The sequence below is a fragment of the Saccostrea echinata genome, unplaced genomic scaffold, assembly GCF_033153115.1.
Source record: "Saccostrea echinata isolate AGI-Se365-2 ecotype Australia unplaced genomic scaffold, CSIRO_AGI_Sech_v1 ptg000028l, whole genome shotgun sequence".
Taxonomy (NCBI): Eukaryota; Metazoa; Mollusca; class Bivalvia; order Ostreida; family Ostreidae; genus Saccostrea; species Saccostrea echinata.
In genome coordinates, this window is record NW_026889777.1 from 13,925,647 (window position 1) to 13,948,621 (window position 22,975).

At 34.6% G+C, this 22,975-nt stretch overlaps 2 protein-coding genes across 2 annotated transcripts; one reads left to right on the top strand and one right to left on the bottom strand.

The window, feature by feature from the left end:
- Nucleotides 1–682: 682 nt before the first annotated feature.
- On the bottom strand, nt 683–7,549 carry LOC133194146 (pyridoxine-5'-phosphate oxidase-like). The gene is made up of 7 exons (XM_061330128.1): nt 7,417–7,549; nt 6,463–6,619; nt 5,913–6,012; nt 4,275–4,328; nt 3,673–3,801; nt 3,239–3,315; nt 683–2,874 (listed from the first exon to the last, which is right to left on the bottom strand). The coding sequence occupies exons 1-7, from the start codon at nt 7,496–7,498 to the stop codon at nt 2,709–2,711; spliced, it is 765 nt and encodes a 254-aa protein (XP_061186112.1). The 5' UTR covers nt 7,499–7,549; the 3' UTR covers nt 683–2,708.
- A 283-nt stretch (nt 7,550–7,832) lies between these two features.
- On the top strand, nt 7,833–22,025 carry LOC133193538 (mucin-2-like). The gene is made up of 5 exons (XM_061329501.1): nt 7,833–7,875; nt 9,455–9,515; nt 9,836–9,897; nt 16,048–16,083; nt 19,822–22,025. The coding sequence occupies exons 1-5, from the start codon at nt 7,833–7,835 to the stop codon at nt 22,023–22,025; spliced, it is 2,406 nt and encodes an 801-aa protein (XP_061185485.1).
- The last annotated feature ends 950 nt before the right edge of the window (nt 22,026–22,975 follow it).

The following is a 22,975-nucleotide window of genomic DNA, read 5'->3' on the forward strand; positions in this document are numbered from 1 at the left end:
TTACACCAGAGCCTCTGACCCAGGGGCTGATATACTCACAATTTTGGAAGAGGCACCCTTCCACATGAAAACTATGCATTTAATATGTTTGCTAAATACCCAGGGGCAGAGAAGATTTTCAAAGAAATAATGCATTTTTACAATAGACAAAACAGATCCCCGCCCTAACACCGAAATCCCCAACCCAGGGGCTATGGATTTCATGATCTTGGAAGAAGCATCCTTGCTCATCATACCCATGCAATTAGTTTGTCTGTAATTATTTGTCTGCTAAATATCTAAGGGCAGAGAAGAAGATATATAAAGAATTAATGCATTTCATCATCTGATCCATAATAGAGTCACACCCTAACACCAGAACCCCTTAACCTGGGGCCAAGAAACTCATAACTTTGGATTATGCACCCTTGCCCCTCATAAACATACACTTAGTTTATCTGCTAAATGCCCAAATGCTGAGAAGATTTTCAAAGAAGAAATGTATTTTCACTAAATAATCAATAGAGCCCCATCCTAATATCTAATTCAATTACTATCATTATTGTTGTTTGAAAAAAAAAATCTTTTACATGTATACTGCCGTCCACTTCTGATTATTTAAATTAGGAAAAAAAACTTGAAATAGTAATTTTTTAAGAACACTTCTCTTAAAACTTAATAAACAAAACTCAAAACAAGATCATAGCTTTTAAAATCAACACACATTTATTTTTACATTCCATTGCACTGCAATATGCAAATACTTAAACATAAAGACTGTGCATTTAGTTTGGAGAATTTTCAGATTTACTGAGTATATGATAATGATATACAAAGCAATACAGCATTTACAGTATCATTCCTAAAATAAAAAAATATACATGAGCACTATTATAACTTGGATAAAAGACATGTCTGAACATTGTGTGATCATTTGTAATTAAACAAAATCTTATCATCAACTCCTACTACACTGACCAAATCATCAAATGATTCCAAACACTTGGTTCAACCATCTTCACAATAAGTGACTCTGGACATTCCAGTTTTGAGTGAACATTTTCCATAAACTTAACAAAATACCAGTAACTTTAGAGTAATCTTTAATGCAATGACCACAAAGTGACCCCTAACACACTGACCTAAGGGTGATCCCAAAAAGACTGGCCACTAAGTGATCTCAAACAAACTGACCACTGAGTGATCCCAAACACACTGACTACAGAGGGATCCCAATCATACTAACCACAGAGTGATCTAAAACACACACAGATCAGTAAATGATCCCAAACATAATGAACTCTGAGTGACATCATTCACAATGACCACAGAGTGATCTCAAACACACTGAACACTTAGTGTTCCCAAAACAAACTGACTACTGAGTGATATCAATAACACTGTCCACAGAGTGATCCTACAAACTGACCACCGAGTGATCCCAAACATACCGGTCACTTACTGATCCCTTACATCCTAACCATGCCTAAGAGATCCCTAAACAGGGTATTAATATGACATTTAAAAAACTGTTTTGGAAAGATAGCCAATGACCATGACACTGGGAAATTTTATGACATTTTCTTGCTATTTGGGATTTAATTACTTCAAGGCATAGGGATATGGAGAATAAATTGAAGTTTAGTTCATAACTTTGTATAGCTGCAGAACTGTAGCCCTCCAAAAAAATTATATTGACAGACTAGAGATCTACAGTGCCATCCATTGAAAAAAAGTGTATATTAATAGCGCACAGAAAAGTGTGCTGTTTGTTTATTTAATTCTCCATGTTTTCAAACTGTCATGATCATCTAAAAATATTACTGTGTATTTCTAACATATGTTTTACTATTTCAACAACAAAACATTTCCTATAACAATCGTTAATAGCCCTCCTGGGGCTGAAATTGAGATCATCAAAGATTTTGCCTATTTATACTGCCATTTTGGATGGCAAGATAATTCGGTCGAACGCATTTGTGCAGATGTCAACAACAAGAGTATCTGATAGATGTCTAAGGAATTTCTTGAAATCGAACTTTTGTGTAGTTGAGGTAAGAATTTGGAGAAATTAATCCAGAACAGAGCGCAACTTTCTGTGTGCAATAAATATACAGTTTTTTCTATGAGTGGCACTGTAGCTCTCTGGTCATCCCTCCCAGTTTTTTCATACATGCCAGCTACAGATCTGCAGCTAAACTATTCAATAAGGAAACCTTGATACAAAGATAGCTTATGATTGGGGGCATGCTTTAAAGGAACATTCATGTTACTCATACATAACTTGTTTAAGATGGGATTTAAAAATAAAAATTGGGGGGGGGGGGGGGGGGGGCATGACTTGCCATTGGGAATATTGTTAAATTTCATCTATAATATAGGCAGAATTAATGTCCAATGTGTGATGATTAAAAAATCCCCCACATTAGATTACTGAGTAATCCCTATGGCATCCTGACCATTGAGTGACTTCTGACCTACTGAATCAAGAGTGACTCCTCACATACTAACCATTAAGCAATCTCTACTATTCCATACATGATCCCTAGCAGTAAATTACTGAGTCATCTAGCATTTAAAATCAGTTTATGGTAATTAAGCAATAATATCTCAAATAAGAGTACAATGTATTTTTTCCACAGCCAACTAAATTAATGCAAAATGGGGTTTTGTACAGAAGCTTGGTACATAAAATAGACATGGCACTATGGCTATAAAACTTGAACCCATTAAGGTGCCAGCCTTTCGAAGACCCAATCGTCTTCGCCCTGATGAGTATACTTAGAGTCTATTGTCTCATTGTTTTTGAGCTTTCGGAATCGGATCCTGTCGTGGAGACGGTTTGTCTGTCCCTGCCAGAACTCCATGATAGTTGGTCGAACTATATACCCTCCCCTACAATGATAAATTTTTTAAAGAAATAAAGTCCACATTTTTGTGAATGTTGCAGGATAACCTCTGAGGTCGAGAAATGTTTGAAAAATAAAAGCAGAGGCATTAGCCAAGGCTTATATATTTCAAACAACATTTTGAGACTGAAGATGTGGACTTTAGACCACCAAGGATGTGGTCTAAAAGTCTGATGCCGCAAGTAATACTTAGCAGGTGCTCTTTCACGTGAAAACCTGGTACCCAATCATAATTATAGACCATATTTTTTGTTCTGTACCAATAAGAAATGAAGTTATATTCACATCTTGTCTGATGGTTGCTTTCTATAACTCATCATATGATTTCTGTATAATAATAAAACACCTACCAGTAACTTGGTTTTGGAATGTTTTTCTCTTGATCTTTATATTCTTCCAGAAGTTCCTCATACTTTTTGTTGATAACCTGACAATAAAAAATGATAGAATAGGATGTACTACAGGAGAGTTATATTCTATCTACACAAAACATTTTGATAAGTTAAGCCTTGAAATTTACAAAAATTACAATTCATGAGTAACTATATCATAATCTCTCTATTGTCCAGTACCATGCACTGATAACTAACTATTATAATCTCTCCATTGTACTGTACACTGTTTAAACTAGCTACAATAATGTAGCCCTCTCTGATTTTTTTTTTTAATCTGATATTTTCTTGAGAGCCTCCCCCCCCACCCCCCAAAAAAAGGAAGGGGTGGGAGAGGGCTACATTTTTTCAGCTATGTTTACACTAATAAAGAGTAACTAACTATTAATTACTTCTCTATTCTCCAGTATTGTGCCCTGGTGACTAACTATGGCACCAAGTCGACTTTGTCTTGGTCGCTGTTCAAAATAATTTAACGATTCTTCTTCCGATACTTTTTCTACTGTTCCCTCGACCCGCACCTAAGTTGAAATAAAATTGTAACATATAAACTGATGCTACACATTTTTTTTTTCTTTTTTCAAAATCAAAATTGTTGTCTTTGTCAAATCATTTCTAAACTATATTATATCAAAGATCTACAATAACAATTTAGGAGTTTATCTAGTTCTCTTGATTAAAACAATTAAAGGAATACATGAACTAAAAACCTGAAACTATAGTTTAATAATATTTGTATAGACAATTTCACATAGTGTAATCAATTCAAAAGACTGCCTCTAACCTTTTTTAAAGAAGAAGGAATTTGTAATCATGATACAACCAAACTCACTGACATTTACTATTTTGAATAAAACTACCCGAGTAATCAATATTAGTATAGGATATAACATGTAATGAAGAAATTCTGGCTATCCTTTTGTATTTCTTTAAACTGCATTTTTCTGTACATGGGAAATTGGTTTACTAGTTAAATCTTTCAACATAAACTTACTGATCTTTTCAATGGATCCCAGTAGAACATGAGAGAGCAAACTGGATTTTCTTCCTAAAAATTTTAAAAAGTCCATCAATATGGCATTGCACAATTACATATTATAGATTGATTACAAGAAAGAGTGTCTGTATTTTTTAAAGAAAATTTAACTTTTATAAATTAAAGCAATCAGATAATTTTTTTTACATAATATTCAAAAACAAAATCATTGACTTATTATGCATGTTATTCTTCAACAAATGATCAGGTCAGTTCAGTTTATTTACTCGAAACCATGTATGTGGTACAAGAGTCTGTGAGCCAATTCTCACTAGTAATACCCCCCGCTCTGATGTGAATATACACTCTCATGTGAACATCAATGAGTAGTTATTAAGAAAACTGGGATGGAAATTTGGTACAGATAGACACACAGATAAACAGAAATATGACATTGGATTTGTACAAAATGAATCCCACCGTATGGCATGCCAAAACAAAAACTGTGCTAAAATTTCAAGCATCTGCGATGAGGAGTTGCTGAAAAAACTGTGACATAAAGAGCTAGGTTCACTTTACGCATAAAATGGCCCTTATATCAATTAATTGACTATCACCCTCTGAGGTTGTGCTCTATATGAAATATTGAAAAAATACTTCTCGTTTTAGCCATTTTTAAAGGAATTTACAGGATATGGGAAAAATGGTGCATTTTATGACGTCATAATGCATTTATTAGAGAGAAAATTACATCATGTTGAATAGATACACGGTCACCAAGGGTCCAAGTGATAAATACTGCATTTTCAACTAAAACTGAGCAGTTTCGATTTTTCAGAAATTCTCAGGGCCAAAAAAGGCCTTAAGTGGCTCTTGCTCTTTGGTATGGACAGATAAAGCATGGATAAACAGGAAGTTGACATCAAATTCATACAAAAATGAATCCAACTATATGACATGCTAAAACAAGGAGTGTGCTAAAATTTCAAGCGTCTGTGATAAGTAGTTACTGAGAAAACTGCCAGAAAAATTTGTTACAGACAGATGCACTGATAAACAGGAAGTTGACATTGGATTTGTACAAAAATGAAGCCCACCATATGAAATGCTAAAACAAAGAGTGCGCTAAAATTTCAAGCATCTGTGATGAGTAGTTGCTGAGATATAAACTGCAACAAAAATTTGTTACAGACAGGCAGCTCTGGAGAGACAGATGGATAAACAGAAAGTTGAAGCCCACCATATGACATGCCAAAACAAAGAGTGTGCTAAAATTTCAAGCATCTGTGGTGAGTAGTTTCTGAGAAATCTGTGATGAAAATTTGGTATGGAGAGACACAGGGATAAACAGGAAGTCAATATGGGATTCGTACAAAAATGAATCCCACTATATGGCATGCGAAAACAAACAGTGTGCTAAAATTTCAAGCATCTACAAAGAGTAGTTGCTGAGAAAACTGAAGAAAATTTGTACAGTTATGGACAGACAGACCAACTGACAGACACACAATGGTAAAAGAAGTATACCCCCCTCTCCTTTGGAGCAGGTGTATAATAATATATATATATAGTATGTATAATACAGTGGATCAGGAAAGCAGTGAGACTAAGGTCCATCAAAAACAGAAATTAGGATTTTATTGAAAGGAGACTCACCAGTTCTCCAGCTTTACGACTTTCATAGTTTGTGTAGAATGTAAAACCTTCTTCACTGTAGCCTTTCATCAATACCATCCTTACCGATGGGATCCCACTTCTGTAGAATATATAAAGATTTAAAGTACATCAATTAAACATAATTAATGTTTAAATCAATGGCACCATATGAAAGGTTCAACAAAATGCTGCATCAGTTAGCCAATTCCCTATTGTATGCATCTCAATGAACATTACAAAGATCAAGGTAATTTTTTTCATGAATAATAAAAGCTATAATTTTGATTCCACAGTTATATGTTTATAATTACAGTTGAACTTTGGTATTTCGAACACTGATATCTCAAATACCATGGATATGTTGAATTGATTTGGAAGTACCAACCACTTATTTTTAGGTATTTTACCCCTGATATCTCGAATCCTCGGACATCTTGAAGTTTTTTCTCAGTACCATCGAGTTCGAGATAACGAGGTTTGACATAAATTTATTTACAGCATTAACGAAATGACCTGAATGTTTAGGGTTGGATAATAAACTTTAACCTACTTGGTGGCTGTTGCAAGTGCCATTGCATTAGCCTCTCCTACATGTGGAACATCTTTGGCTTCGTTGAACCAGGCTTCAAATTGCTTAATTGGGTTTTTGGATACGAGATTGTTGACATCAAAAATATCATTGCTGCTCCTGTACGGTGTCCTCATTTCTAGAAAATCAAATGAATATTATATACTGTATACAGGGTTATTTACGCCCCGTGCTATTTTCGTCCTTTCATACTTGCAAACAATTTTGCTCTGTTTTAATGTGCCCAGTCACAATTCTGTTTAACAAATTATAGGGCCTACTGTGATTTTTGAATTTGCCCTGTTTTAAATTTGCCCACTTGTGTGTAGGGCAAAAGGGGTGAAAATAAAACGGGACAAAAATTTCACTGTATACCATATGACATAAAGAGATAAATTGCATTGTTCCTGATTGTCTGTAGTTGGGGATTGCTAAAAGGCCCCTTTCCCAGTTCCAGGCATAGGTAACCAAAGAATACAAAGCTCACCTGGGCGAATGTTATAAATTTATAAAGTCTCACAATATATGTTCTACATCTGGTAATGCAAATTCATACAATTTTTATTTTGGTAAGATAGACCCACCTTCTTCACTTTGAAAATAAATCTAAGGATTTGGGTTTCAGTTTGTCTATAATTATTTTCATCTCTCTCTCTCTCTTAACATCGAGAGCAAGCAATATTGTAATGCGCAATTTGAAAGCATTAAGTTATGATAACGACCCTTTATCAAACTTCCATTTAATGTTTAAGTTTTTATATAAATTCAATATAACGAAATTTCAGTGAGGATGTATAATCAAAATTCAAAATTCAAGACATGTTCAAGCTTCCCTGTCAAACAAATGTCAAGATGGACATGTTTACGTAATTAATTTCTCTCAACAGAGGAAATTCGAAATGGTTTGTTTACCATATTGGTCAGCTGGTGGCTTACCTGCAACATCGGAGTATTTTGCTGACGACATCACGACTGATGGACACCGTAAAACTACACAGCGTACAGCAAATCTCAACATTTACTGGACAATCCTTTTTTCCCTTCGGTTATCAGTCGACCTGTGACTCGAGGTGTTCCGAGTAATGATTCCCACGTGTGTTTGTTGACATTTTTTTCACGGCAAATCAGTCTGATTAAAACCAGCCCCCCTTCTCCTTTCACTCGTGAGGACGAGTGAAAGGAGAAGGGGGCTGGTTTTAATCAGACTGACGGCAAATATATATTATATCGAATGCATCATTAAGTCTGTATCACTTCTTTTAGATCACACTGCTTAAAATATCTCTACATGTTCTAAGATTCTTGTGAAAAATTAATTTATACAACGTAATGAAAAAAAAAGCATGTCAAACATGGATCGACGTAGGAACCGCGGGCTGGGGGTGGGAGTGGATAGTAATTTTGCCGATGTATAGAATACTATAGAAAACAGGGCTATATATGCTTGTGCCCCCTCAATAATAACTTCTGATGTCAAATATTCAACCAGACTTGCAATAAGGCATTCAGGCCTGGGCGACGGTAAAAGTCTCTTTCAAGGGGAGAATTTAAAGATAAACATGAAGTGAAAATTTTGTGCTCAAGGTCATAAAAATCTTCTTCCCAAGAACCAGTAGACCCTACACAAAGGGGGGGGGGGGCATCGTTGCGACGTATGAATTATTCTGAATCTACAGCAAAAAGAGTATTCCTTGAGGTCTATGGGAAAATGCGATTTAAAAACAAACGAGCATTCAAATACTATAAGTATCTCGATAAATGCTGTGGCGGAAAACATTAGGAATAGAATTACAATTGAAAAAGAAATTATTCTACCAGGTAGATTAAAAAAAAATATTAAATTGAAAACAGAGCGAGATATATCTTCAAGGACAGGCCATGGTCACAAATTAGGACACATCCAACTCTTATATACATACTAAGGCAAAGTGATAATTGGGAACATTGTCTAAATGTACCGAGTATTCAACAAGTTTATATCTGCATGTTATGTGCCTGTATTTAACTTCATTGAATCTGAGACTATTAATCAGAGATAGAATACCTTAATGTATCAAAAATTTTATGATAGCTCTTAAAAACATAATGATGATTTTTTACTGAAAACTATGCGAGCAAAATATTTTAAAGTTAAACAATTTTATCCAATTGAATCATTTAGCCGAATTTTTTAGACCGACTTTTAGATATATATGTAGATAGATAGGTAAATCTATTGACCAACATACTCTAACTATACTCTCTTACATATCTGGGTAATCAGGGAAAAAGCCACAATAAGAATAAAATTTACAGTAAATATTTATACCAAATTCTGTCATCAATACTAATTTCAAAATATGAATGGGCTACTGCGAAGGGGTTCAGGGAACAGTTCTTTTGTTTGTTTTTAAAGTCATTTTTTGACTCCCATTTGGTCTCCAGGGTGAAAAAGAAAATTCCGAAACGTTATTGCACATCTTCAAGACACCACAATCATATTTCAATTGATGATTTGGCTACTGTATAAAATGTAAGGGTAGTTCAGGGAACCAGGTTTATTTAGGAAAAAAAGAGTCTTTTTTGACCCCTAATTGCCCCCAAGGTGAAAATCAAAATTTAAAATCTCTTATTGCACATCTACCTGACACTCCTAATGATATTAAAATATGAATGGGCTACTGCAAAAAATGTACGAAGAGTTCATGGAAGCAGGTTTTTGTAGAAAAGTGTCGATTTTGACCCCCATTTCTCCCCCCAGAATGAAATTGAAATTTTCAAAATGCTTTTGCACATGCTAGGAGCACCACCAATCATACTTTAAAAGATGATTATGAATAAATATTGCTAAAAATGCAAGACTAGTTTGAGGACAAAGTAAGTCCCGACAGACGGACGGACGAACCAGGAAAACAATATACTCGAAATTTCTTTAGAAAGTGCGGGAATAAAAATGGTTGAGATTCCATAATACTAGTATATTCATGTTGCACAGAACAAAATGCACTGAGCACAGGATTTTGTGCATCATTTTCAACCACCAATTGGCCCCTAGAGTAAATATGAAAATTCATAGTTCCTTTAGTCGCCACATGTCGAAATGTTCACAGCTAGTACTTCATTATTTCTTGTTGTTATATAAATGATATCAAGAAACCACTCAATTTTTCTATGTTATAGATAGGATTTCAAATTACCGAGAGGCTGAGTTCCTTTTTTTTTTATCTGTGTACATTTCAGATGAATATGTAGAGGGCATATTTTCATACAGGCGTAAAATTTTAATTTTTTTTTCTAAATGCATGATGTCTTTATATATCAGTGACAAACAAACTTTAGGTAGAATTACGTACATATCTGTGTGATTGTAATAAAGGATACTAAGTCTTATTGATTCAACGCAATTACCTTTTGAAAGTAAGTCATATCTACAACAGCATCATGTAACCATTCAATGACGACGGTTTTTAAGAGCATCTTAGAAATGAATTAAGTTACATTTTCAGTTTATAGATTTTGTCTATTCATTTATTCTATTTAAGCTTGGTTACACTTTTTCGTATAAAAAATAAGGTCAAAAAGTGGAAGATATGAAAGGATGAAGACAGAAATGCATCAATTCATTGAATTTATAACTAAAGAATAAAATGAATTTGAAATATGTAAAGTTTGAAGAAATTGTTTGTTTACAATTGTGTAAATATTTTCCAAGTTTCACGTCTATAATATTTCACCATATTTTGAATAGCAGGAATGTATTGATCTAGCTAAATATATCGTTAAGTGCCCCTCATAAGTCATATTCGATGTATCCTCGCCTCTAGAGATGATAAAAATTTGCGATATTAGTACAATGTGCAATACGCATATATACAAAAATTAGACCTAAAATAAATCTCACATGTACAAGAAAAAAAAACCCACTTTGATAGACAAAGTTATGGAATTCCATATACGACAGCCAACTGCTTACTGCCAACTGCTCACTGCACACTGCTTACTGCCAACTGCTCACTGCTTACATCCAACTGCTCACTGCTTACTGCCAATTCCAACTGTTTATACATGATATCTATTGCCTATTTTTTTTTTTATCTTAATATCTTAAATTCGCATGCTTGAATAAATCTTATAAATCCTATGATAGCAAAGAGATGAATGGCGAACGACAGTATTGTTCTGCCAACTACATATACCTCCCAGTCAATTTTCATATGTTAACACTTTGGTAAAACTTGTGTTTTTCACTACAGAAATCAACGGAAAATTATTTTCAAAACATCTCCTCCCCTCCACCGTGAAACAATAATTTCTTTTTACGGATATTATGAATTATTATTTCACAATTTCATACCGAAGGTTTTGTTGTTTCACGGGGGGGGGGGGGATATGTTTACAGACTAAAAACAGGAAAATAGTCATTTTATTACCAATTTCAAATGAGAAAATAAATTTAAGAAATGCAATTTATCTTTCTGATATTTTGAATTTTACATAAGTTAAACATATGGAGATATTTATGAGTCACGAATCCATTTCCATGTGTATTTGAAAATCTGGTGATGTTTTAAAGCCTGATTTCAATTGATAAAATTTTCTACCCCCTTATGAAAGGGTTGTAAATAAGAACAATTAACTTTTTGACATTGGTTTTTAAAATCATTAATCCATTACTTATGAATATTTCTTTGCAATCAAACGAGTTTTAAGGAACAAATTGCCATTTATATTGAATTAAATGGATGTAAAATGTAAGTGGGAATCGAGAGTTAGCGTGCGTAAATCTTACAATAACAACAATTGGCGGATTTAGGAATATTTAAACTGTGAAGGCGAGGAAGGATTAAATCTGAGAAAGAGAGCATTTCCTCTTAAAAACAATACATTTAATTTCCACATTTCCTTGCAGGCAAAAAATTAGATAGATGATAACATAACATTTGCCTATATGGGGTAAATCTTTTAGTGTTTATTTTTACCCATTGATGGTACACGTATTTGCAAATTTTTTTATGTGTCCTATTTAAATAGTTTAAATTAAATGTCTAAAGTTAGAGTATAAACATTGGTAGTGGTGGTTGGGGGGGGGGGGGGGTCCCCAAAAATTTGCCAACATATTTACTATACAGTAGTTCTCCCTCAATAATGACGCCTAGTGACCTTTATTATTACTTGCCAGGGGATTTCTGATAGAATGCCCCCCCCCCTTTCAACGCACGGAAACTGCTTCCTTGTCTAAGATCAACTGTTTTACATATAGTAAGATTAATCCTTGTATTAGGATTTTTCATTGGTATTTCTGGTATAAATGCATATACTAACAAATGTTGCCTAGGATCCTACTAAAAGTTCCCCCCTTTTCTGACGTTATATAAGTCTTTAATCTTTCCCCCGTCAAAAAAAAAAAAAACTATTGAATCATTTGTCTGCACGGAAATGTGGGAGTTAGATGTTTTGGTATAAGAAAAAAAAAATACTCCTTCCCCCTAGTTATTCCTTCCTCGCCCTCGCAGTTTAAGAATTCCTGAATCCAATTTTTGTTATTATTGTAATATTCTTGCATAGGGTTTATTCAAGCATGCGTATTAAAGATAGTAAAGGTAACAAAACAGGCAATATCATCTATAAGCAGTGGCAGTTGGCATTAAGCAGTGAGCAGTAAGAAGTGAGCAGTTGGCTGTCGTATATGTAATTCCATACAAAGTTTACTTTTTTGCACATAAAATTTTTGAAAAGTTAAGGACAGTATTTTTCTTTGGGCAGATTTAACTTTACGTTTTTTAAATATATATTTACTCATTTAAAATACTCTGATAGTTACCTGCCAATTACCAGATTTTCAGTTATGCAAGCACAGCAGTATTTTTACATCAATGAAATATATGGAGATAACGAACAGTATTCAAGCTCAAAAGTCTATTTCAACAATACGAATCAGGAACAGATCGAACAAACATGGACCTCTAAAACATCAGAGGTGGGATCAGGTGACATGGATGAGTGAGCATTTCCTGCCGACCAGTCAAGGTCAATGTAAAGCCTAAAACTACAAACATTTTTTACACTGTTTCAGATAAATATGTAGCGGAAATGTTGTTCAAACAAAAAAAAAAAATTTTTCTACTTTTTTGAAATAACATTGACCCATGATCTTCAGACAGAACTTAGTACACACTTTTAAATACAGCGATAATAGATACTTATTAATTCAAAATAATCCCCCTTAATGTTATAAAACAATTAAGATAAATCTTGAAACCATTCATGACAGACGACGTTATTCAGTGCAATTTGCAATGGGAAGAAAAGTACATGTACTTAAAGAAGAAGGTTACATTAACATAATTTCATTTATATCACCATTAAACTTATATTTCTCTTTTAGATTTGACTGTTTTGATAACTAAACTTTACCAGTACTTCGACAGTTTGACACTAGATTGGGATCTTAAAATTTTTTAAGATCGACTTGGCCATGTAGAAATTCCATTTGTTGTGCAGTTTCAAAATTTGATAAAATTTGCAAAATGCTTACTTTAGACCAAACTATTAATTATATCTCTTCATCAACATCAACCTATTCCTCAGTGGCCATCCTCATTTTGAGGAGGAATACTACACCAAAATTTTATTTCATGAATTTTAAGACATCTTTTAAATGCATGGTCCCAACAAGAAAGTCGGATAGGCAATTTGATTTTTTTCTTCAATAAAAAATATTTATAAAATAAAGCACATAATTTGTTAATATTTGTTTACACACTGAATTGTCGACGGATTTTTCCGTTATTTCCCGATCATGACAAGGAGCACACGACGGGTGTGACCGGTCGGCGGGGGATGCTCACTCCTCCATGGCACCTGATCCCACCTCTGATGTTTGGAGGTCCGTGTTTGCTCTGCTCCTATTTTGTATTGTATAATGGACTTTTGAGCTTGAATACTGTTCGTTATCTCCATATATTTCATTGATAAAATCTTAAAAATATAAAACAAGTCACACCCAGAATAGCTAGATTATTTTTTTAAAACAATCATATTTTCAAAAAAAAAAAAAAAAAAAAAAAAAAAAAAATGAAATGAAATGAAATTTTGCAGTCTAGGAAAACTGGCCAATTTTCAAATTTCAATCGCGATTGAAATAAAACCGATCCCAATCAAGACCAACACAAAAGTGAAATGACTGCCCATCTCGTGCAGTTGCCACTGAGAAATCCATTTTATTGAAAATTTCAAATAATCTGTAAACCATATAACAGTCAACTTTCTATTATTGTGAAATTGTTATTGTATATACATGTATTTGCATTTCATATAATTGTGGTTGGGATCAGCTTAATTTCAATTAGGATTGGTCAAAATTTGAAAATCATCAATTTTGTGTAAAGAAACCAACTTAATGAAATGAATATGCGGAACTAAATATATACTTTTAAGATTTGCTCGTGAACTTATGCTCTGATTCGGATAATAAAGTCAGAAAAACCTTTTTTTGAACAAGAATTTAAGATCGTCATGTTTATACTTCACAACCAGCCTTTCCGTGTATATGCATTTATAAAAACCCTTTTTATCATTATTTCATTTATTTTTGTTTCTTTATTTTACAGAAGTATGTATCCTGATGTCTTTTAATTTAGTTTTTCCCCAATATTTTATTTTCCTGAAGGTCTAGATCACTTTGACACGCCCAATTTACAAAAATTGGAGAAAAAAAAAACATAGTTTAACAGTTGATAAACTAGGTCTGTCGATTGTAAACTATAGTTTACGAACCTTAAATTATAAGTAGCGATTCATTAACTTTAGTTTTGTAAAACTATATTTATCGGTTGTAAGCTATAGTGTACGAATTCTAATCTACGTTTATCTGTCTTTAAATAAACGTTAACAATAGATTAATATGCTGATAAATGTAGATTCTAATTAATCTTTAATTTATTTCGTTAATCATAGTTAAGAGATGCTAATCATAGTTTCACGAAACTGCATTTATCAGATAAACTATATATGTATGTTTCACATTCGTCAAATTTTTTCGATCGTAAACTATAGTAAATTGTCATGTATACTCATAAACTATATTTAACAGCCGTAGACTATAATTCATGATCGTAAACTATATTATTAAGAGATAAACTATAATTGACATTTGTCAATCATAGTTTATCATCATAAACTATGATTCACATTTGTCAATCATAGTTTATCACCATAAACTATGATATAAACTCGTAAATATTGTCAAGAGTAGTCAAATATCGTTGATGAATCGAAACACAGGTTATCTGTTATCAGTTTTCAATTCAAAATCTTGCGGAACCAATCGCAAGAAGCAATACAAAATGCGTGTCTTTGCCGTAAGTTCTATACTGTATTAAAAAATCCTGCATCATGTAAGCTTTTTCATTGACGAATAATTTCAATCTTTGTGAGATTTTTGCCATTTGTAGAGATTTAATATAATGTAAACCTTAATAATGTTAAATGGAATATAGAAAATTTTGAAATAATTGAGATTTTTTTTTTCACTTTGTCAAATGTTGCACAATAGGCATTTTGCTTGCCAATCATCTTCAGATGCACTCCTTAATGACACCTGATCCCACCTCTGATGTTATTGGAGGTCCGTGTTTGCTCTGCTCCCAATTTTAATTGTTTTAATGGACTTTGAGCTGGAATACTGTTCGTTATCTCCATATTTCATAATCAGAATGAGTTTCTCTTCTTGATGATCTTTGATAAGTCCAGCTTTCAGTGAATCGTTTGATACCAGCTTTGTCTGGGTTGGAAAGGTGGCAGGATAAATGTCGGTGATTTACCCCAAATCTGATTAAATTTCTTCTATCTTTTTCTATCTCTTTAAAATAGAAATAAATTTTAATCAATAATTGATCGGCATTTTTAAATTTTCCAATTAGATTTGCTAAAATATGATAGATAATTTACTTTTAATGCCAACAATACTATATTTATAACAACGAATGACAATAATCGTTGTATAGCAAAATCTTATGATGTTGAAACTAGGATTAACCGTATCTATGATTAACGAACAAAAACGATTTTTAACTTAAGTTCTGATCGTAAACTATAGCTTAGAGTCGTGCAATATAGTTTCACAGAAAATTGTGTACCTCCGATACAAAATCAGAGATTCTAATGTTAAACTGTGTTTCTTCAATGTAAAACTACAGTTATAAAAATTGTGGATTTGGCACCTAAAATACCTGTAAACTATAGTTTACAACCGTAAATTATAATTAACATTCATTAACTATAGTTAGAGTTTTAAACCAAAGTTTAAAAATCGAAAACTGTATATATCAGATGAACAATGTTTTGCAATCGTTTGAAGGTTCATTAAAGAGTCAGTGAATATACCGTGTACGTTTTAAAGACTCCAGGACATCCATCACACACTTGTATTTTGAATAATACAGGGTTCGAAATGGCGAACTTGAATAAAACAAGATGGTCAGATAAACTACGGTGAATGTTTCTCAAGTGTCACTCCACTTAACAGATAAAATAAAATCTTGGAGCATGTCTCACTGCTTCTCAATCGAACGATGTGCAATATTGATTAAAACATTTCAAAATTAAAATATAACTTTTACTCCGGCACGTGACAATTTCAAACCTATATATACCCAGCTTAAACTATGTTAAAATTCAGAGGCGTATACCATCGGGGGACGAGAAAAAATAATGCAGGTAAGACTTATCAACTTGTCTACAATATTTTATAATATGTACATGTTATTTGTTTTCACAAGATTTAACGTCTATTCCAGTACGTGTGTTTCTTCATTACAACATTATTTCTGGGCATCATTGCCTCTAAAATTAGCAAAAAGGATGACATAAGATACGGTAGTGCCAAATATGACAAAACAAAGAAATGCTGGGACAAAGAAATAACTGCTCCACACCTCTCTGTCACTAACCAGTGTCCACCTCAATACGTCAGGTAGTACTGTGGTGTCATTGCATTTTAAACCTTTATTGCATTTTAAATCTTTATTAGTCGCCTGCGTCTGCTCTAGAATCAAATTTTGTCCTATATTCGGCACTTACGGCCACTGAGCAGTGAGGGATCTTTTTCGTGCCAGCACGTACTGCGACACGGGACCTCGGTTTATACGGTCTCATCCGAAGGACCGATCTCCACGTCCCACAGTGGGATTGAACCCGCGACGTAAGGATCAACTCCTTACTTCGCGACTCTAGAGTAGACGCTCTAACCACTGCGCCACGCGGGCGACAAAATAAGGGTTTTGTAGTAGTGTATGAACAAAATTTGGTACAGCAAGAAGTTGAAACCTACGCAAAATCTAGGGTGCCCTATTGTTTATTTTTTTTTTTTCAAATATCGCACTGTTTAAATTACCAAAATCTAAAAAAAAAAAAAAATGATCATCACGTACCGTATAACGAAGTAAAACCTTTTAATACAAATTAATTAGAATGTTACATTTACAGTTTTATTCATTATAATACAATAACGAAGCAAGAATTTGAAAAAAAAGCTGAAGATGACCTGTGGTCGGTGGTCATATCTCCGAGATTTCCCCACCTTTCGATTATTGACCTCTTTAATTTGCATAATTGACGTTTTTAACTCAATGTATTCTTTTAATACTTTCAAAATTGTACGCTCATGTATAATAATATTAATATTAATTAAGCTTTACATCAAGATATAAAACCAGTAAGGAGTACGTTTAAAAATAATGCTGACAGTCACAAATTTTCAAAAATAAACCTGTTATTTAACAGAGTTGCAAATCTGTGCTATATATGTCTCTGTTTGATCACATCATAGTCAAAACTACTATTTGGAATAGTATAATTTTAGGAAGAAAATTAATCATGCTTTAAAATGGTACCCGAAAATAGAGGGATTGATAAGAAGATCCAATAACTGTGACCAAAGGTAGTGTATTATTTTCTAATCACAAACTGTTATAATTATGTCTCGAAAAATGTCTGTAGATTTATTCATTGTATGTAGTGCTTCTCTTCAACCTTATTCTATGTTAATCTGAGAAGAAAAATATCTTTCAGCAAAACATCAAACATTGGACTAGAAAACACGTGTCCAAATACGTTCTTATATGCGAAAAGGATAAGAAATAAACAGTGTTGGATTGTGAAACCAGAATGGCAATGTATTACTTATGCAAACTGTGAGATAAAGAAGTAAGTAGGTTAGATATACTTCGCATTGTTAGAACATAATAAAATGATCTTATTAATAAGGCTACCATTTAACTTGACCATTGTATGAGATTGATTTTTGTTATAATTCTTTATAATTAAATATACTAGATTTTGACCCGTGCGTGCACGGGTTGACATTGTTATGAATGCATCCATGTGCATATCGGACATTTACAAAATAGATACATCGACACATTCATATTGTAAGGTATTTTTGAAATATACAATGAATGTTAATATAATTCTGTTTTTTTTTTGTGTGTTTGTTTTGTTTTGTTTTTGTTTTTTTAAAATTGTTGCGTAACGGCGTAGCGCAGAATGGGTTTGACCACCAGTTAGCTATAAATCAAGTCCTGAGTTCGAATCACGCCGGAGCTTACATAAATTTCACCTTTCCAAACAAATTTAATAAAAGAAATTATGGATCGATGTTCGTTGAAAATATGACAACAGCAAAGAGTTGAGCACACTGCTGATACATATCAAGCAAAGTAATGAAAATGAAGAATTGTGCTAAGCTGGTATTTTTACACAATCAGTTATTTAAGTAAAGGTGTAAAAATTTTTGTAACAATTTTAACACTGCAGGTCTCAACTTTTTCAAAATATGACCTCAACAATAAAAGAGTTAAGCACTGCTAATACGTATACTTTATATATACACAGGTAATAGACAGGTATATAATCTGTAAAAGACTGTCTGTTTTGATAAAAATTAATGTAATATCCTTGAATTGGTACATAGAAAAAGTAATAAAAATAGAAGCTTAATTGAGAAAAAATAAAAACAAATTGGTAATCTTCAAGTACCAATGATGTTTAAAATACATAAAACAAAAGACAGTATTCTTCCGATTTATCGGTATTAAAGGCCAAAAATTCGAGTCTATAATTTTTATATAGTAGTTATTGTAATTTTTGGCGGAAAAAGAATGCCTACTTCACTAAGATGTGATTCTAACTGGAGTTGTAACCCCCCCTTCAGTTCCCCTCAAAAAAGCATAAAAGAAAGGAGGGATAAAATAAATCGGGTAGTTACATTAATGTTGCTCCTACGATCATGAGCTTTTTGCCTCCGTTGAGATGACCAGAGATATAAATAACATATAATAAATGTGTCTCCGAGATGGCGAATGATTACCCACGTGGCCACAATATCACATTTGTATGGATATAAACTCAGAAACGATTACGATAATACAAACATATAGACGTCAGAAGCAAATTGAAAGTGGGGTGGCTATTTGAAAGTGTGGGGGGGGGGGACCAAACCAAAGAAAAAAGGTAAGCCCCAGTTTTCAATGCCTATATTATGCCTATCTTTGCAAAAAAAGTGAGGGGGAGGTCTAAGCCCCCCCCCCCCCCCCCCCGGTTCCGACGCCTATGACAAATACGTGTAAATTTTCATTGGAAATTTGCTATATATTCTGTTCATATACATTAATAATTTCTTATTAGAGAAATTATACAATAACAAATATATATCTACTTACATGTAGTATATACTTTTGTCTTCTCTGATTTGAACACACTCTCGACCAACGGCTCAAGAGGGAAACGAACGACAACTTGATTTGAACACCGTGATTTAGCGTGAATGTAATGCGCAAGCGCAAGATTGTAAAATCCAAAAATCCAGATGATTTCCGGAATTTTTTGAGGAATTTTCGTTGATTATTAATTAGCGAAGCTTAATTGAGAAAAAATAAAAACAAATTGGTAATCTTCAAGTACCAATGATGTTTAAAATATATCAAATAAAAGACGGTACTCTTCCGATTTATCGGTATTAAAGGCCAAAAATTCGAGTCTATTATTTTAATAAAGTAGTATAGATACACAATAGAGACTGTTCTGGCTGGACAAATGGCTTAGATGAAAAAAGTGCTTGCTTGCCGGATCGATACCGCACCTTTGAGGCCTGGATTTTCTGTCTAAATGACGAACGCTTTCAACGGGTACGATTGCATCTCCCTCAGTGCTGCACTTGCAGAGAGTACAAGCTTTGCAATCCGTCTGGAACAACTACACAAGAAAGTCCCCGAACAACTAAACCTGCAACAACTCGTCCAACAACTCAAACAGGTACTCCACTTGGTACATCTTCACCTGGAACTTAATCTGATCCTCTTCCAGCAACTACAACAGGAATTCCACCTAGTACAACTCTAAAAACAACTCCATCAGGACCTCCTCAAACAACTCCAAAAGGAACTCCACATAGTACACCTCCAACTGGAACTTCATCTCGACCTCAACTAACAACTCCAAAAGGAACCCCACCTAGTACACCTCACACTGGAACTCCATCTGGACCAACTCCCACAACTCCGAAAGGAACTCTGCCTATTACACCTGCAACTGGGGCTCCATCTGAACCTCCTTCAATAACTCCAACAGGAATTCCACCTAGTACACCTCCAACTGGAACTCCATCTGGACCTCCACCAACAACTCCAAGAGGAACTCGACCTAGTACACCTCCAACTGGGACTCCATCAGGACCTCCACCAACCCCAAAAGGAACTCAAACTAGTTCACCTCCAACTGGAACTCCATCTAAACCAACTCCCACAACTCCGAAAGGAACTCCAACTAGTACACCTCCAAAAGGAACTCCATCAGGACCTCATTCAACAACACTAAAAGAAACTCCTCCGAATACACCTTCAACTGGAACTCCATCTGGACCTCCTCAAACAACTCCAAAAGGAACTCCACCTAGTACACCTCCAACTGGGACTCCTTCAGAATCTCCTTCAACAACTCCAAATGGAACTCCACTTAGTACACCTACAACTGGAACTCCATCTGGACCTCCTTCAACAACTATAAAAGGAACTCCAGCTAGTACATCTGCAACTGGAACTCCATCTGGACCAACTCCCACAACTCTGAAAGTAACTCGACCTAGTACACCTCCAACTGGGACTCCATCAGGACCTCCACCAACTCCAAAAGGAACTCAAACTAGTTCACCTCCAACTGGAACTCCAACTGGACCAACTCCCACAAATCCGAAAGGAACTCTACCAAGTACACTTCCAAAAGGAACTCCATCAGGACCTCCTTCAACAACTCTAAAAGGAACTCCTCCGAGTACACCTTCAACTGGAACTCCATTTGGACCTCCTCAAACAACTCTAAAAAGAACTCCACCGAGTTCTCCACAAACTCCAAAAGGAACTTCAACTAGAACACCTCGAACTAGAACCCCATCTGGACCTCCTTCAACAATTCCAAAAGGAGCTTCAACTAGAACACCTCAAACTGGAACTTCATCTGGTCCTCGACTAACAACTCAAAAAGGAACTCAACCTGGCACATCTCCATCTGGAACTTCGTCTCGGCCTCCTCCAGCAACTCCGAAAGGAACTCCACCTAGTACTCCAATAACTCCCAAAGGAACTTCAACTAGTAAATCTTCAACTGGAACTCCATCAGGACCTCGTCCTACAAATCCAAAAGGAAGTCCATCTAGTATACCACCAACTGGAACTCCATATGTACCAACTCCCATTACTCCAAAGGGAACTCCTCCGAGTACACCTTCAACTGGAACTCCATCTGGATCTCCTTCAACAACTCTAAAAGGAATTCCAACTAGTACTCCAAAAACTCCAAAAGGAACTTCAACTAGAACACTACCAAGTGGAACTCCTTCGCAATCTCCTTCCACAACTCCAAAAAGAAATTTTCCGAGTACAACTACAACTGGAACTCCAGATGGCTTTCCTTTAACATTTCCAAAAGGTACTCGTCTGAGTATGCCTTCAACTAGATCTACATCTGGACCTTCTCTATCAACTCCAAAGGGAACTCCACCTAGAACACCTCTAACTGGAACTCCATCTAAACCAACTCCCACAACTCCGAAAGGAACTCCAACAAGTACACCTCCAACTGGAACTCCATCAGGACTTCCTTCAACAACTCCAAAAGCAACATCTCGGAGTACGCCTTCAACTGGAACTCCATCTGGTCTTCCTCAAACAACTCCAAAAGGAACTCCTCCTACTACACCTCCAACTGGAACTCCATCTGGACCTCCACCAACAACTCCAAAAGGTACTCCATCTAGTAAACCTCCAACTGGGACTTCATCTGGATCTCCTCCAACAACTCCGATAGGAAGACCACCTATTACTCCAAAAACTCCAAAAAGAGCTTCAACTAGAACACCTCCAACTCGAACAACTGGATCTCCTCCAACAACTCCAAAAGGAACTCCCCCGAGAACACCTCCAATTGAAACTCCATCTGGACGTCCTCCAGCAACTCCAAAGGGAACTCCACCTAGTACACCTCCAACTGGAACTCCATCTAGACATCCTAACTGATATAATATTAATTATGACTGTACATGAAAGCTGTGTCCTTGACATTACTACTTTCTTCTTGGTACAAAAGAGTAGTCAATTCTGATTAAAGGGATCCTCAGTAGTCCTGAATCATATTACATTATGTCTCATCAAATAAATTTTTTAAATCAACCTTTAAGCAAAGAAAGTCACCTAGTGCATGTACACATTTTTCATGTCATTGGTTAAAGGTATTATAAAACATTTATTGACTGTGTATTCTTGGGCATAATGCGTTTTGTCGACCCCTCGGAAAAAAATGTTTACCTTCGGCCCAACGGCCTCAGGCAAACAGTTTGGTTCTTGGGTCCGCAAAAAACGCACATTGTCCTCGAATTCAAACAATAAATGTATAATATTACTGGATGATAATTTGGACGGTGCTCCGTATTACTGGTCGGCATTGCTACTTCTGAGAAAATCTAATCAAAGGTGACTGTACCTATGATGTTATATACTTACCATTTATGAAGGCTTAAATAATTTTCCATGGATTCATAATGAAGATCCTATCGTTTTTATCGATATAAATTTTGTTACAGAACATAACTGGTAATACCAAAACATCGCTAATAATGCAAAATAAAAAGAAATTGCGATTTTAAATCTGGAAATTTTTAATTACAAAGTATCTTTTAAGGGAAGAATAAGTTGAGACATATAAAAACAAAATTAAAAAGCGAAATATGCCACATGAGAGAAACAGCAAAATTATTTTACTATCCAAAGTATAAAAGTTTGTAAATGTTTCTCAATGTCGTATGTTTACTCAAATGTAATCAACCAATGAATATTGGAGATAATCAGCAGTTTTAGTCTACTGAGAGGGTCTTTTTTCAAAATTATATTACCCTAAAGTGCATGCTTGTATAATCTATAAAAATATTTTTGTCCATTGAAAAGGAGTTTAGACAAGTTGCAAACAACCA